We start from the raw sequence: 16,718 nt of genomic DNA, 5'->3' as shown, positions 1-16,718 counted from the left end.
TTGAAAGTAAATACGTTCACTTGAGCACAATCTAATTTAACGCTCGTCTGGATATATGGACTTCAGAGCTCTGGTTAACTGTTATGCAAGACAAAAATACATTTAAAAGTACAGTTACACTCATAATAATACTGATAAAAAAAAAATAAAGAACAAATTTCATTAAAAAAGTTATAAGGGCTCAAAGATATGAGGTCTCAGATGTTAGAAAAAAAGGACTGCAAAGGGCTTCTTTAACATAGAGATACCTGCATACACATGTCTAAATGTGTGTGTCTGTGTACATATGTATTTATGTATTTATATGTGTGTATATATGTATTTACAGACATATATACACGTATAAACACAAAAAACATATGTATACGTATATAGACATATATACAAGTGCATTGGAGCAATGTGCAGTCATGTAGCTGAAAACATGAAAAATCATATTTATGCAATATTCATATTTAATAAAGTGTTTAACTGTGTATGTACTGTAAATATTTCACATTCCAATGTTCTTAACATAGTGGAATATGTTTTTAAATACATATTCATATACAGTATATATATATATATATATATATATATATCTGTATTTATCTATAACTATATATAATCATATACAGTATATATACTAGTCTTAAAGCCCATGTACACGGGCCAAAATGTGTAAGGCCAGGTATTTTCCTCCGTCCCTCATCCCCCCTCCCGATCCCCTCTCCCTCATCCCCCCTCCCTGCGGCTGTGATGTAAGGCCAGGTATATACCCCTCTCCCTCATCCCCCCTCCCTGCAGCTGTGAAGTAAGGCAAGGTATGTTCCCCTCTCTGTCATCCCCCCTCCTGATCCCCTCTCCCTCATCCCTCCTCCTTGCAGCTGTGATGTAAGGCAAGGTATATGCCCCTCTCCCTCATCCCTCCTCCCCCCTTCCTGCCGGACACTGATTTGATTCCTATGGCCTGGTATGTATGACTGCATCAGACAAACTCACCTGGCCTTTTATAATATAGGCTATATATATAAATATATATATAAAGTGTTTACAATAATCTATTTTACCTGCTGGAGTGTATTATACTGTTACAAATAGGTAATTTACTGACAAATTTAATTATGTACTGATTATAGAAAAGCTTTGTAAACAAGAATGCTTAAGAGAAATCACACTTCCAGTGGGGGTGGGATAGAGAGAGACTAAAATATTAATCTTCCATTGTTGAAGTGTAGGTCTCACTGTGTATGCAGTGAGAGATAAGATAAGGATTATTTTGTGTAAATATGGAGAGATAAGCTGATGAATTTTGCTTTCTCAGCAAGCTTAGCTATCTCTAATTGAACTAAAACAAAAGCAAATAGACAAATTTCATATACAAAAAATAAACCTAAAGTAGCAATTTCCCATATGTTTGAAAAAATGCAGCTGGTGGCATACCATGTCATTGTAAACACATTAAGGGAAAAAAAAGTTTTACAGTACACTGGCACTTTAAGTCTACTGTCTGCACTCCTACTTTTAAAACAGGAAAAGGGAATAAAACTGATAAAAAAAGTTAGTGGGGGAGTTATAAAAAAATAAATTAAGCATTTACAATCTTAAAGTTTTTCATGCCCATTTAATTCCATGAAAGATAAGTAGAAATGCAGTGTAGGGCTTAGTATAAGCCTGGAGCAGTCTAAGGGTTAAGGCTGTAGGAGAGTGGGTTAGAAGAGAGAGGGAAGGTGCTGGGTGCAACATTGTTGCAATTTAGGGTAGGCCCCTCCTTACCAGTAGATAAGCCAAGTTCTCCCTTGCAACTTCCTCTTCTTCTCCGGATCCTGGCTGAAGCAGTTTTTCTTAGCAGTTCTGTCATCACCAGTGCAGCTATGCATCGTTCCAGGCGTTCTACTCTGCCTCCCAGACGTTACCAGTCGGAACAGGAACCTCCTGCACCTGCAAAAGAAAAAATAAAGATAAGTGTTCAATCTATTTCTGAGGATGATTTAGATATCATTCCCCCAACTCAATATACTACTGTTGTGTCAGCCCAGGTGCATAATGTGGAAGAGCAGGGACCTATTGATATTGAGTTAGCTCAGGAATCCCCCACACCGCAAGCATTACAGACCCAGCAGGTTAATTTACCCCTTGATAGTGTACAGGCCTCATTTCTTAGTGCAGTACCCCCTGCTGCTATGTCAGCAGTTTCTGACCTGTTAAAAAACATAATATCCGCAATGGCTGCAGCCTCCCCAGGGCCCAGTGTGACACCAGCTGTTTTTCCTCCTGATCCTTCTAGTCAGGATCCGGATCCTGCTTTAACTACCCCCAGCAGCCATCGCCCTTTCACACCTCTCATTGAGGCACCACACGTGGCAACACGCGATCCCCAGCCCGGCCGGAACATGGCCTCTGTAACGGCCCCTCAGCCCTCAACACCCGGTTCACTTGCCCATAGGCGCACCATACCCGAGGCCCATGCCACCCCAGGGCCTATGCTGCACTCCCCAGGGCCTAGCGATCTCCTTCGCCAGCCGCGTGGTCCGGGTCCGACTTCCGGTGTCAACGCCATGTTAGTGACGTCACCGGAAGCGGACATCGGCACTTCCGGCTTGGCAGATTCCCGCGCGGTCGCAAGGACATCGGCTCCCGGGGCAACGCCACTTGCAGGTGAGCACCGAGAGCCGTCCTTGGCCGTTGGCGGGTTATCAGTGGGGGGTCGGAGGAGCCTTAGCAGCGCAAGCAAACAGCGCAAGCGAGCAGCACATTTGAACGTTAATCCTCAGGGGCATCAAAGGGGTCGCTCCATCATAAGAGGTAGTACCAGGCAGATAGCCAGTGATAGGGGTAGGGGGACACGCAGAGTTAACCCTTCCAGGGCAATGAGGCCATTACAGTTTTTACAAATGGGAGATAACGCAAATGCCGTTCAGCAGGCCGCTCCCGATATTATTAACCCACACAGGGCTGATAGTGGTTTAGTACAAGCGGCCGCTCAGCCGCATGATATTGTCATTAATACACATATGTCTGATAATAGTCTGCATGTGAATCAAGGCAATGATCGCAGTATGCATGTGAATCAGAACATTGAGCATCATTTATCGTCTCATCATTTACCATCCCCCATTGGTGTGAATGCGGTTTTGAATGGTGTGAACAAACAAGCAGCACCTCAGGGATATAATACACCCCTGGTTGGCATACATAATGCAAATGTGCAATCTTTAGGCCAGCTACAACATCCCATTATGTCAGGCATACATGGGGTACAACCCCTTGCTCAGGGTCTCCACTCCCCCATTGCAGCCACGCAGGGCGCTCATGCACACTCATTAAACCATGCACAATCAATAAGCCAGGCAAGCCATAACCCTATTGTAGGCCAGCAGGGTGTGAATGCTCAGACATCTGAGAATGGACAGTCAGCGAGTCAGGGATTTCATACACCGCTTCATATAGCTCATCCACCCCTTGCTACTGATAATCCAGACACATCCATTGGGCAAAGTGCTCGCCAAATTCTATCTCTTTTGCAGGGAGCAATTGGATCACAAAGTGCTGCAAAAACACGGACCAACACTGCCACAGTCATGAGTGGGGCGGATGCAGGAGTAGCAGGCAGCATTACAGCAGGAGCGGCAGCCACCACTTCCACTGCACAGCAAGGGTCTTCAGGAGTCGCCCTCCAAAACCAGCAAGCAGGCCAGCCCGTTTCCAGCATGGGTCAGGGACCTCCTGCCATTAGTCACGGTGAGAATGCTTTATTTACACACAATGACCATTCTTCCTCTGACTCATCCTCTTCTGACTCAGGGTCTGAGACTGACTCTTCCTTGGGTTTACAAGGGGCAGGTCAGAAGAAAATGTTTAGAATGATTAAGAAAATTTTAAAGAGGGGGGTCAAGCCAGATAATAAGCAGGACAGTGCCAGTAACACCGCCCCGCAAAACCCATCTACAGAGGTGCCAGCTGAACCTCTCCCTACCAGGGCCATTTCCGAAAGGCGAGCAGCCCTTTATGGGGACGCAAGCCCAGGAAAAATATACTCATTGCATAGACACCTGCGAAAAAAGGTGGTCAGTAGGATTCACCGTGGAAAATATGTTAATATATTTGACCTTTCGGTGGAGGCGTATAGGCAGAGAGAGAGGAGCGCTGAGGGAACAGGGCCTAAAAAATTTAAACGCCCAGACACTTTTGATGAGTGGCTCCAGTGCTTCAGGGTTTTTTCCTCCTGTTATATCGAAAAGTACCCCTCCCAGAGTTTGCCTATCCTAAAATACACGGACACTATTCACTGGATTCAGCGTAATCACAGTGAAGGTGTCTGGAGGGAATATGATGCTGAGTTCAGGAGGAAAATGGCAGGAAATCCTTCCCTGACTTTTGACTCTACTGATAACCAGTTGTGGCAGCGAATGGACCCAAAAGGGGGTGCACCCGCTGCTGTAACTTCAACTCAGCAATCAGCGCAGCAGTCCTTTCGCAATACCAGAAGCAGGAAACGGGGGGGAACTTGCTGGCCCTTCCAGGACAAAAAATGCGACAAGGGTAGCGCCTGCACCTTCAGACACGTCTGCAGGTACTGCTCTGGTCCACACCTTGGCAGTGACTGCATCAAACGCAGGGACCATACCAATAAGCCCCCTTCAGCAAACTTGGGCCAGAAAGGCGGAAACGCCAATTAAGGTACATGCCATGGCACCCTGGTTGTGGGCTTACCCAGACCAGGCGGCGGCACGTATGTTATGGGAGGGTTTTTCATTTGGTTTTCATATCCCCACATTTAGGCAAATCAAGGGTAAGAAATTTAATAGGAACCTTATTTCAGCATACCAACACCCCGAAGTAGTGAGGGATAAAATTAATAAAGAAGTGACTTTAGGGCGAATGGCTGGCCCCTTTGCTGCCCCACCTTTACCTGATTTGGTCATTTGGTTCCCAAGAAAGAGCCAGGGAAGTTTCGCCTCATTCAGCACCTGTCGTACCCAAAAGGTAGCTCAGTCAATGATGCCATTGACCCCCAACTCAGCTCAGTGCGCTATCAATCCTTTGATAGCGCACTAGACCTGGTCAGGAGGGCGGGTCATGGTGCTCTATTGGCGAAACTAGACATTGAGTCGGCATTTAGGCTTCTTCCACTCCACCCTTCAGTTTTCCATCTAATGGGTTGTAAGTTTGCAGGTGTGTACTACGTGGATCGCTGCCTGCCCATGGGCTGCTCTTTGTCATGCGCCTTGTTTGAAGCGTTCAGTAGTTTCCTTCATTGGGTCGTAGCTTCAGAAGTGGGCAGCGATCCCATAGCACACTACCTGGACGATTTTCTCATTGTAGGGAGAGCAGGCTCCGATGATTGTTTATCCACTATGAACATCATGCGCAGAGTCATGAGACATTTCGGGGTGCCCCTGGCAGAGGACAAAACGCAAGGCCCCGCGTCCTGTTTAGTTTTCCTGGGAATCGAAATCGACACCCAGGCTAGGCTCTGTAGGTTGCCACCTGATAAAGTTCAGGGCATGCTTGAGGCGGTCAGAGCGGCAGTCTCTAATGCAGTTATTTCCCTGAAACAGTTACAATCCCTGTTAGGTTTGCTTAATTTCGCTTGCAGAGTTATCCCCATGGGTCGGGTTTTTAACCGTAGACTGGAAAGACAGCTTAGTGGTAGGTCAAACCCGAAATCAAAGATAACCCTAGGGAGTGAATTGCTGGCTGACCTAGTAGTCTGGGAACAATTTCTCATGCGATTTAACGGGATTCGGGTCTGGCGTACCCCTCCCATGTCTAGCCAGTTACTGCACCTTTTCGCTGACGCAGCTGGATCGCACGGTTACGGGGCCTATTTCCAGGGAGAGTGGAGCGCGGAGCCCTGGCCGGAGTCCTGGGCCCTAGCAGGCCTTACTCGAAACCTAACTCTCCTGGAGCTATTCCCCGTGGTCTTGGCGGTCGAGCTGTGGGGTGAGAAGTTGTCGAACGGGACTGTTGTGTTCTGGACAGACAACATCAGTGTGGTTTTTGCAATCAATAACTTGTCAGCCACCTCAGCAAAGGTCATTACCTTGCTGCGCCACCTGGTGTTGCGCTGTCTGGACCTTAACATCCAGTTCCAGGCCCGTCATGTCCCGGGCGTTAACAATGTTGTAGCTGACGCCCTGTCACGATTCGAATGGGTGACATTTCGCCAGTTAGCCCCCAAAGCTGCAGCCGTGGGTTTACGCTGTCCTGATTTCCTTTGGCAGCTCGTCCTTCCTGGATAGCCTTACTGCCGTTGGTCCGCTCCTCCTTAGCACCATCCACTTGGCATGCCTATGCCCGCATGTGGTCTGAATGGGACAATTTCTGTGCGTCCAGGGGAGCCGATGCTGCTCAGGGGTCTAGGGACACCTTACATGATTGGCTGGTGAGTTTGCATGCCTCTGGGGCCCGTCAGGGGGCAATACAATCCAAATTGGCCGCCCTCTCATTTTTCTATAGGGCATTAGCCATTCCTGACCCAACCAATTCCTTTTTTATTAGACAGGTGATCAAGGGTTGGGGCAGATCGCAGCAGCGGAAAATAGACACGAGCGAACCCATCACCCGCGACCGCCTAGAGCGATTGCTCTTGGCGCTCGACGTGGTCTGTAGATCAGATTTTGAAGCTCTACTCTTCAAAACTGCGTTTAATCTGGCCTTTGCCGCCGCTCTTAGAGTTAGTGAGGTAGTAGCACCCTCCAAGCAGGCGTCAGGGGCAGGTATACAACTGCAGCATATTAGAGCTGCCCCTGATTCCTTACTTCTTTTCCTGCCGCGATCAAAGACAGATCAGGAGGGAAAGGGAACCTGGATCCCCGTTCACCCTCAGGTGAACAGCGCATGCTGCCCGGTTAACTGCGTTAACCTTTACCTGGCTCAAAGGCCGCCTGGCCCGGGACAATTTCTGGTCCATGCGGACGGCAGATCCCTTTCCAAATTTCAGTTCGGTAGGGTCCTAAAATTGGCGGCAGTCCAGGCGGGGCTGGATGCTAGCAGACTGGCCCCGCACTCTTTTCGCATAGGGGCCGCGACTAACGCTGCGCAAGCGGGCTCCTCGTGCGAGGACATAAAACGTATTGGGCGTTGGCGGTCCAATTGTTTCAGAACCTATGTCCGCCCAATTGTTTAATGTTTAGATGTTAATCAGGATACTAAAATGTTTGTCTCCACAGGCACTACCCCCGGGGTGAAGCGAATCTGGATTGTGGGCCACTCCTTTGTCCACTGGGCCTCCCTACGCTGTGCGTCCCTCCCAATTGGCCAATCCCTAGGTCTCCCTCCCAACAAGGCATCCGTTAGGTGGTTGGGTGATAGGGGGATGTGCTGGCCCCAATTAGCAGGAACCATATCTGAGGCCCTGGTACGCTGGGGGAAGCCTCACATTATTATTCTTCACCTAGGGGGTAACGATGTGGGGGCCATACCAGTTTTACAGTTGATTAAGGTTATGCAGGCAGACATTGGGTGGCTAAGAGTACGCATCCCGGGGGTCATGATAGGGTGGTCCCATATAATACCCCGTCTCCACTGGAGGCATATGTCGGCCCATACGGCGGCATACCGGGTTAGGAAGAAGATCAATGCGTCTGTAGCGAAAACCGTCACTGGGTCAGGTGGCTTCGTGGTACGGCACGAAGCCATTTCGGCTGATAGAACCGAGCTATATAGAAGGGATAAAGTTCACCTTTCAGATGTGGGGCTGGATTTATTCATAGGGGACATTCAGAGAGCTCTGTTACCCCTCCTGTAAATCGGGTTGTGGGTTGGCGGCAAGGATACCATTAAAATGCTTCCTTGTGGCGGGAGATCCTCGGTCCGGTTGCGCAGGAGAAGGTCGCTAGGGGTGAGTGATGACCAGACTTCCGGGGAGGAGGGTAGGCCCTCACGTGCACGTGACGGTAACCCTCCTTCCTCCCTTTTGAGGGATGGTCACATGATCTCTGCAACCCCTCAGCGTCATCTCCTTAGGGCAGAGACCCCTCTGCTGCTGTTCCCGTTGGGCCGGTGATCTCCTGCTGTTCTGGGTAGCTGATCTCTATGCCGCCATATATATTTTCAGTTCTATCAGTTCTATCTAGTTTGTTAGGTTAATAAAATTTTATGGCCTGTGACGGTCACAAAATTTTCCCATAAAAAGTTTGTCTGTCGTTATTTCGCACTACATTCTCATGTACATAGTTATTTAATTAAGTTATGTTAAATCCTCTCCTCTGTGAAGAAGGATCCGGTAAGCATTTAATCCCTTAATGCAGTGTAGGGCTTAGTATAAGCCTGGAGCAGTCTAAGGGTTAAGGCTGTAGGAGAGTGGGTTAGAAGAGAGAGGGAAGGTGCTGGGTGCAACATTGTTGCAATTTAGGGTAGGCCCCTCCTTACCAGTAGATAAGCCAAGTTCTCCCTTGCAACTTCCTCTTATTCTCCGGATCCTGGCTGAAGCAGTTTTTCCCCTCCCTCCCTTCCCCTTTTGTAATGTTTTAATGATGTTGTATTTTCGACGGCACCTTAATGGCAGGGCTATGGCTACTCACCCTAGGCCCAATAAGCCATTACTGTAGGATATGGATCTCCTCTCCCTGTTATGCGGTTTACACGGCTTGGTAACAGGGAATCCTTATCTAGGTGGAAGATCTTCTTTCACCCTGGCGGCGGGAGATCCTCGGTCCGGTTGCGCAGGAGAAGGTCGCTAGGGGTGAGTGATGACCAGACTTCCGGGGAGGAGGGTAGGCCCTCACGTGCACGTGACGGTAACCCTCCTTCCTCCCTTTTGAGGGATGGTCACGTGATCTCTGCAACCCCTCAGCGTCATCTCCTTAGGGCAGAGACCCCTCTGCTGCTGTTCCCGTTGGGCCGGTGATCTCCTGCTGTTCTGGGTAGCTGATCTCTATGCCGCCATATATATTTTCAGTTCTATCAGTTCTATCTAGTTTGTTAGGTTAATAAAATTTTATGGCCTGTGACGGTCACAAAATTTTCCCATAAAAAGTTTGTCTGTCGTTATTTCGCACTACATTCTCATGTACATAGTTATTTAATTAAGTTATGTTAAATCCTCTCCTCTGTGAAGAAGGATCCGGTAAGCATTTAATCCCTTATACACTGTAGTAAACAAAGTCTTTGTTCTAACAATTTAAACAATCCAAGTGAGCATCCTAAGCAATATTTATTTCAGTTTGTAACAAAAATTCAGTTGATATTATTTACCAAAATGTGTGTTTTTCTAGATCATATTGGGAAGTCTAAATTGTTCTTATACACAATGGATTCTCTGCAAGTAATCAGCACTTATTATACTGAGTCAAACAGAAGAAACAACAGCACTATTATCTGACTTTAATAACCACAGGCTCCTTAATACTTCATTTCCACGGGAAGAATGACCTTTCCCAAACCAATTAGTTTCTGAGGATACACGATAGGGTAATAACACAATTGACTAATGTAATATAATTTGCATTAAGCAAACTAGACTATTTATACAGTGGGTGCTGGCATGTTCTTAGGATGTATAGCCATCAAGGGATAAATAACATTAGCATATATGTGCGCACTAAGTGTAACCGGAAATCTGATACAGTTGTTTTATTTATCTTATTTGTTAGAGAATGGGGCACATTTGTTGATATCACAACCCATGATAACAAACTCAGAAGATGCTCATCTGATTCACTTGCTATTCCCAATCTAATCAGTTCTAATTGCAGAGAGGAAACATTGTATCCACGCTCTGGTGATTTTTTTTTTCTTGTTCTAAGCCATTCAAATTCATTGGAAAAAAACACTTAGATTATGTGTACAATATAACAGAGAAATCAGGCTAAAAACAAACTGTTGATTGGATATTCAGTGGAGTTTTTTGTGCGACAGTGGTTGCTTTCTATTTGTTACTTTTGTATATAATATATTACCTAAGTACTGTTAATGTATATGCATGTTGCACTTACAGTATATGCTCACTTTAATTTAAACCAAAGTGAATAGTGCAAAGTGACAATGTATAAATCTAGTATTGAAATTGATCAAGGGGTTAGTGTTAGTTTTTTTAAGGGGGTATTGGGTGGGTTTTAGAGTAGGGTTGGTTGTGTGGGTGGTGGGTTTTAATGTTGGGGGGGTTGTAATTTTTTTACAGGTAAAAGAGCTGATCTTCAAGGGGTGATCTTCAAGGGGTTAGTGTACTAATTACACCTAATCTAATCCCCCTAACAAAATAAAAAGCCCCCCAAAATAAGAAAGTCCTACCCTAAAATTACAATCCCCCCCAACATTAAAACCCACCACCCACACAACCAACCCTACTCTAAAACCCACTTAAAAAAAACTAACACTAACCCCTTGAAGATCACCCTACCTTGAGAAGTCTTCACCCAACTGGGCTGAAGTCCTCAACGAAGCCGGCAGAAGTGGTCCTCCAGACGGGCAGAAGTGGTCATCCAGACGGGCAGAAGTCTTCATCCAGACAGCATCTTCTATCTTCATCCATCCGGTGCGGAGCGGCTCCATCTTCAAGACATCTGACGCAGAGCATCCTCTTCATTCGGAGTCTTCTTCAACAATGATGGTTCCAAGATTGCGTCCCTTCAATTCCGATTGGCCGATGGAATAAAAATAAACCCTAAGCTAGCTATAATATAACTAATAGTTACATTGTAGCTATTTTAGGGTTTATTTTATAGGTAAGTATTTCATTTTAAATAGGAATTATTTAGTTAATTGTAGTAATTTTATTTAGATTTATTGTAATTATATTTAAGTTAGGGGTGGTTAGACTTAGGTTTAGGGGTTAATAACTTTATTATAGTGGTGGCGACGTTGTGGGCGGCAGATTAGGGGTTAATAAATGTAGTTAGGTTGCGGCGACATTGGGGGAGGCAGATTAGGGGTTAATAAATATAATGTAGGGTTCGGCAATGTTGGGGGCAGCAGAATAGGGGTTCATAAGTATAATGTAGGTGGCAGCGGTGTCCGGAGCGGCAGATTAGGGGTTAACAATATAATGTAGGTGTCAGTGATGTCGGGGGCGGCAGATTAGGGGTTAATAAGTGTAAGATTAGGGATGTTTAGACTCGGGGTTCATGTTAGGGTGTTAGGTGTAGACATAACTTTTATTTCCCCATAGGAATCAATGGGGCTGCGTTAGGAGCTTTACTCTGCTTTTTTGCAGGTCTTAGGGTTTTTTTCAGCCGGCTCTCCCACATTGATTCCTATGGGGAAATCGTGCACAAGCACGTTTTAACAGCTCACCGCTAACGTAAGCAGCGCTGGTATTGAGGTGAGATGTGGAGCTAAATTTTGCTCTTCGCTCACTTTTTTGTGGCTAACGCCGGGTTTCTAAAAACCCGTAATACCAGCGCTGTCTGTAAGTGAGCGGTGAGCATAAACTGCTCGTTAGCACCGCACAGCTTCTAACACAAAATTCGTAATCTAGGTGATAGTTTTTAATGGGATTTTTTTGTTGTGTTATATTTTTTATTTTTCTGAAGGCAAGATCTTAATTTATTAATACAGTTATTCATAAAAAGGTTTTTAAGAAAACCTTAAATGGTCATTCTATTTAAATCTGAAATGTACATATTCACTTAAAACTTTGACTTAAAGTGAATGTCAACGTTCATGATAAAGTGCCTGTTTTTAAAAAAAAAAAAAAAAACTATTAAAAACAGGGGCACTTTCATTCATGAAAGTTTACATTGCATCGGATTTTACAAATACTTACCTTCTTCTCCTGAAATGCTGGATCGCCGATCCCACGCCTGCAGCTCCTCTGTACTTCGTCAGCAATGACAAAACCAGCTCTCTCCAATCACGTCTTCCCCCCAGGAGCGTTCATCTGGTGAGGCTACGCCGTGATTGGAGAAAGCTGGTTTCGTCATTGCTGTGTAAATACAGCAGGAAGAAGCACGTGGGGGGGGGATTGGCAATCTGACGTTTCAGTAAAAGAAGGTAAATATTTGTAAAATCTGGTGCAATGTAAACTTTCATGAATGAAAGTTCCCCTGTTTTTAATAGTTTTTTTAAAAGCCGGGCACTTTATCATGAAAGTTGACATTCACTTTAAAGGAATGAAAATTGTGGTTTTAGTTAAAAAACATAACCTCCAGTTTTGTTTTTTGTTTATATATATATATATTTAATTATTACTAGGATAACCATAATTATTTACACACCTCATCCTTTTAAACTAATAAGCAAATTAAATACAAACAATTCGTTCTTAATTTATTATTGAAATTGTTTGTAGGTTTGATAATTATAAAATTATTTTTAATTACATTAAATTGCATATTTCATGATTTGATATTAATAACTAAAGTGATGGTAAACCCAAACGTTTCTTTGGCGTTGCACAGCACTAAATTCAGCGGCTCCAGCCGCCTACGGCACAACAATCTTCTCCCATTGAGGTGCCGCTTGGACCTCTGAACCAATAGCAATGCATGCATACAGAAAATTGTCAGTGGACATGCACAGCTATTGGTTCAGAAGTGCAAACGTCACCTCATTAAAGGAGATTATTGTGCCATGGGCGGCCAGAGCCACTGAATTTAGCGCTGTGCAACGGCACAGAAAGGGTGAGTTTAGCACCATTTTGTACATGTTTAATCAATGAAAGTCGCCTTGATTTTTAGTGATGGTAAATCCTAGCGTTTGTTAAACGCTTGGCTTTACCATCACTTTAAGTGAAAAAAAATACCTTTAAAAATATTGTCATTATCATTATCCATTTAGCATTCATTCTCTGCCATTTTTCCTTAATGAATATATTTGGCCTTCACAAAGGTCTGTAAAAATCCTTGTGAGATCTCACATGTATATCCTCCAAAACCACTGATTTTTATAGTGCATATTTAACTAAATGTTGCTGTATATTGTTTCAATTGTATATTTTAATTCAAACTTTTTTTTAATAATTTAATCACAGAGTATTCTTATTGATTGGATGGGCTTAGGCAATGAAAAAAAAAATACACAAGCTATTGGCCCCAAGTTATCAAGGTCTGTCGGACCTGATCCGACAGTGCGGATCAGGCACGACAGACCTTGCTGAATACGGCGAGCAATACGCTCGCCGTATTCAGCATTGCACCAGCAGTTCACAAGAGCTGATGGTGCAACGCCGCCCCTTGCAGACTCGTGGCCAATGGGCCGCCAGCAGGGGGTGTCAACCGGCGATGTCTGTCCGCCTGCTCAGAGCAGGTGGACAGGTTATGGAGCAGCGGTCTTTGTGACCGCTGCTTCATAACTGTTGTTTCTGGCGAGCCTGCAGAAACACGGGGGATACATATGCCCCATTGTGTGTACAAATTCATACTGATTGAAAGTTTTTAACATATTAACAAGCTATGGGATCCATTCCAGTGACTCCAACAGCTAATACTTTATTATAATAATAATATTATTATTACTTGTATAGCGCTGCAACATTCCATAGCTTTATAATTATGCTGTTTATTGCATGGCTTGAAATTCGATTCAATCATTTCAAAGGAAAGAAGATCAATTTGAAAATTGAAGAAATGAAATGTCTTGAAACTTGTTTTCCCCATAATAAAATCAGTAACACAACTAAAAACATACAGAGGACACAGTGACTAAACCAAGTCTGGCTTAACAGATACATTGGCAACTGGAGAATAATGTTCATTGGGGCAATTTCTAGTATTTTGTGCAGTGGATTGACAGATAAATGTTTTATGGGCATTTTAGCTACTGGATTTTAAACATATTTCCATGACAAAATATCTATTAATAATACATTATAAGCACCACATTTCTTTAGGATTTAAAGAATTCTTGCAACTTTGTACAGCAACAAATGTTTTATATATTTGTGCAGCAACAATATTCATTTAATATAATCTTGCTTTAATTCTTCATGTTCCCGCATATGCTATATATTTATTATGACTTTGCATCCACAGCTTGTATCAAAATCTAGTCAAGGTCACTTAATGTTGCCCATTGCCAGAGGACCTAAAAACCTGAATTTAAGTAGTCATGGGGTCTGATGACCTTAAGGTCTCAGGGCTGGCGAGATTTTTTGAGCATGCTCACTAGTACTTCTATTTTCCTAGAATTCTTAAAAGCCACATTGTACCCTGATCCCTGAAAACAGGGTTTATCGTTAAGGGGTGTATACTGCATTTTCATATGGGAAAGTGATGCATACATTAGAAAAGTGCACAATGAAAATCAAAATGTAAAAATACATTAGAACTAATTAAACCATTTATACAAAAAACACAGGAAAATATATTTTGTTAAGGTGCATTCATCTTCGTAACAAAATTTGTTCACCAAATACACAGGAATACATTTTATTAAATATGCACAGCATAAATCGTAATTTAAGTGCGCTAGATGTGCAAATAAACACAATCCTCTAGATAACGAGTGGTGCGCTAACTGTAGCACAAGTGCGATATCATTTGTTTAGGCTCCCTAGAGCTTCTTCAGCATCGCTAGCCTCACCCATCCTTATGTTATATAATAGTATTTAATAACATAAGGACTGGTGAGGCTAGAGAGGCTGAAGACGCTCTAGGGAGCCTAAACAAAAAGGATATCGCACTTGCGCTACAGTTAGCGCACCACTCGTAATCTAGGTGATTGAAATTTTTACTTATAAGTATAAAATACAACGCTTAATTATTTTTATGGTAAAATGGGCTGAACATGGATTCATGTTTCATGGATGTGTATGAAATTGTCTCTCAAATCCAAGCATAATCATCTAAACATTTCCGGCCTACAGATCTCACTGTATTTTCTTACAACTTAAAAAGTCTTTTATCAAAATACTCAAAAATCTAATTACCCTGAAACGAAAAGCTATGCATACAAAAAAACAATGATTTTAAGATACAGTGCACTGAAAACAGCGTATTTTGATTTGTATTAGGCGTAATATTAAAGTTTAAACATACAGTAGATCCAGTTCTCCCTCTGTACTTCATACCCAATTGCGAACTTTTACATAGCAGAGAGCTCATATTATTTCTATGGGACCATTTGCAGGGACAGACCTTTTTGTTTGATAATTGTTTTCTCATGTTTTTTCATGTTTTTGGTGGTGAACTTTTGCTAATCAGACACTTAGTCATTTGAATTATTGACTTTAATAAATAAAGTAATTTAAATAGTTGACTTTAACAAATAATGGACTAGATTACATGTGGCACGCTAACTTTTGCACAAAATCAATACAAATTTTATTTGAGAAATAACGCTCATATTACAAGTTGAAAGTAATTGCATCGCCTAGAGGTTAGTGCGTTAAAATAAGTTGCACTAAACACAACATAAATACAATCAAAATTACAGTTGCATACATATAAACACAATCTGATAAAAAAATAATTCACATGAATATTTAAAAAACAAGTTATAAGGGTTCAAAGGTATCTGATATATGACTAGGTGCTGGACTCCAAAGCACTATATTTATATTTACATACATATACAGTACATGTCTAAATATGTATATGAATGCATATATATATATATATATATATATATATATATATATATATATATATATATATATATATATATAATATATATATATATATATATAGATATATATATATATAGAGAGAGAGAGAGAGAGAGAGAGAGAGAGAGAGTCATGACCAAAAATATTAGCACCCCTGCATTTCAGATAATGCACCACTTTGCCCAGAAAATTGTTGCAATTTCAAATATTTAGGCATTCTCGTGTTTATTTCATTTGTTTGTATTGGTATGACACAAAAAAGTGGAGAAAAAAAAGCCAAATATGACACATTCCATGCATAACTCAAAAAATTAACTGGACAAAATAATTGGCACCCTTCATTCGGTAGCACACCCCTTGGAAAACATAACTGAAATAAATCACTTCCTGTAACCATCAATGAGTTTCTTACACCTCTCTACTGGAATTTTGGACCACTCTTCTTTCACCAACTCAGATTGGAAAGGTTCATTTTCCCAACAGATGTTTTGAGATCTCTCCACAGGTGCTCTATGGAATTGAGATGTAGACTCATTGCTGGCCAGTTCAGTACTCTCCAGCGCTTAGTCTTAAAACATTTATGGGTGCTTTTTTACGTGTGCTTTGGTTCATTGTCCTGGTGTAAGACCCATGACCTTTGATGGAGACCCAACTTCTGACACAGGGCCCTACATTGCACCACAGAATTCTTTGGTAGTCTTCAGATCTAACAATGCCATACACACAGTCAAGATATCCAGTGCCTGAAGATGCAAAGCAACCAAAAAACATCAGTAAACCTCCACTATGTTTGACTGTAGGAACTGTATTCTTTTCTTTAAAAGCCTCATTTCGTTTTCTGAAAACAGCAGAATGATGAGCTTTACCAAAAAAACTGTAATTTTGTTCCATCTGTCCACAGCTTATTCTCCCAAAAAGATTTTGGCTTCCTCAAGTAAGTTTTGGCAAACAGAAAATCTGGCTTCTTTACGTTTCTGTGTCAGCAGTGGGGTCCTCCTGGGTCTCCTACCATAGCGTCTCTTTTCATTCAGATGGCGACGCATAGTGCGAGCTGACACATTTGTACCCTGTGCCTGAAGGTCAGATTAAATTTGTCTGGAAGTTGATCGAGGTTCTTTATCCACCATTCGAACAATCCTTCGCTGCAATCTTTGATCAACTTTTCTCTTTCGTCCTTGTCCAGGAAGATTAGCTACAGTAACAAAAACTGCAAAAAGTGGTTACTTGGCTTATAAAAATCCCTTTATTG

The 16,718-nt window shown here is 42.7% G+C and overlaps 1 protein-coding gene across 1 annotated transcript; it reads left to right on the top strand.

Annotated features, from left to right (window-relative positions):
• The first annotated feature begins 3,609 nt into the window (after positions 1–3,609).
• On the top strand, positions 3,610–7,732 carry LOC128655357 (uncharacterized). Its single transcript, XM_053709006.1, has 2 exons — positions 3,610–3,720; positions 7,155–7,732. The coding sequence occupies exons 1-2, from the start codon at positions 3,690–3,692 to the stop codon at positions 7,730–7,732; spliced, it is 609 nt and encodes a 202-aa protein (XP_053564981.1). The 5' UTR covers positions 3,610–3,689.
• Positions 7,733–16,718: the final 8,986 nt, after the last annotated feature.

This window comes from Bombina bombina, chromosome 4, assembly GCF_027579735.1.
Source record: "Bombina bombina isolate aBomBom1 chromosome 4, aBomBom1.pri, whole genome shotgun sequence".
Lineage (NCBI taxonomy): Eukaryota > Metazoa > Chordata > Amphibia > Anura > Bombinatoridae > Bombina > Bombina bombina.
Note: the sequence above shows the minus strand (reverse complement) of the source record. Positions and strands in the feature narration are given on the sequence as shown.

Coding starts and splice junctions, on each gene's coding strand:
- LOC128655357 (XM_053709006.1), top strand. CDS start 3,690: ATGGGTCAGGGACCTCCTGCCATTAGTCACG. Junction 3,721..7,154: donor ACCTCCTGCCATTAGTCACG/GTGAGAATGCTT, acceptor TTGTCTCCACAG/GCACTACCCCCGGGGTGAAG.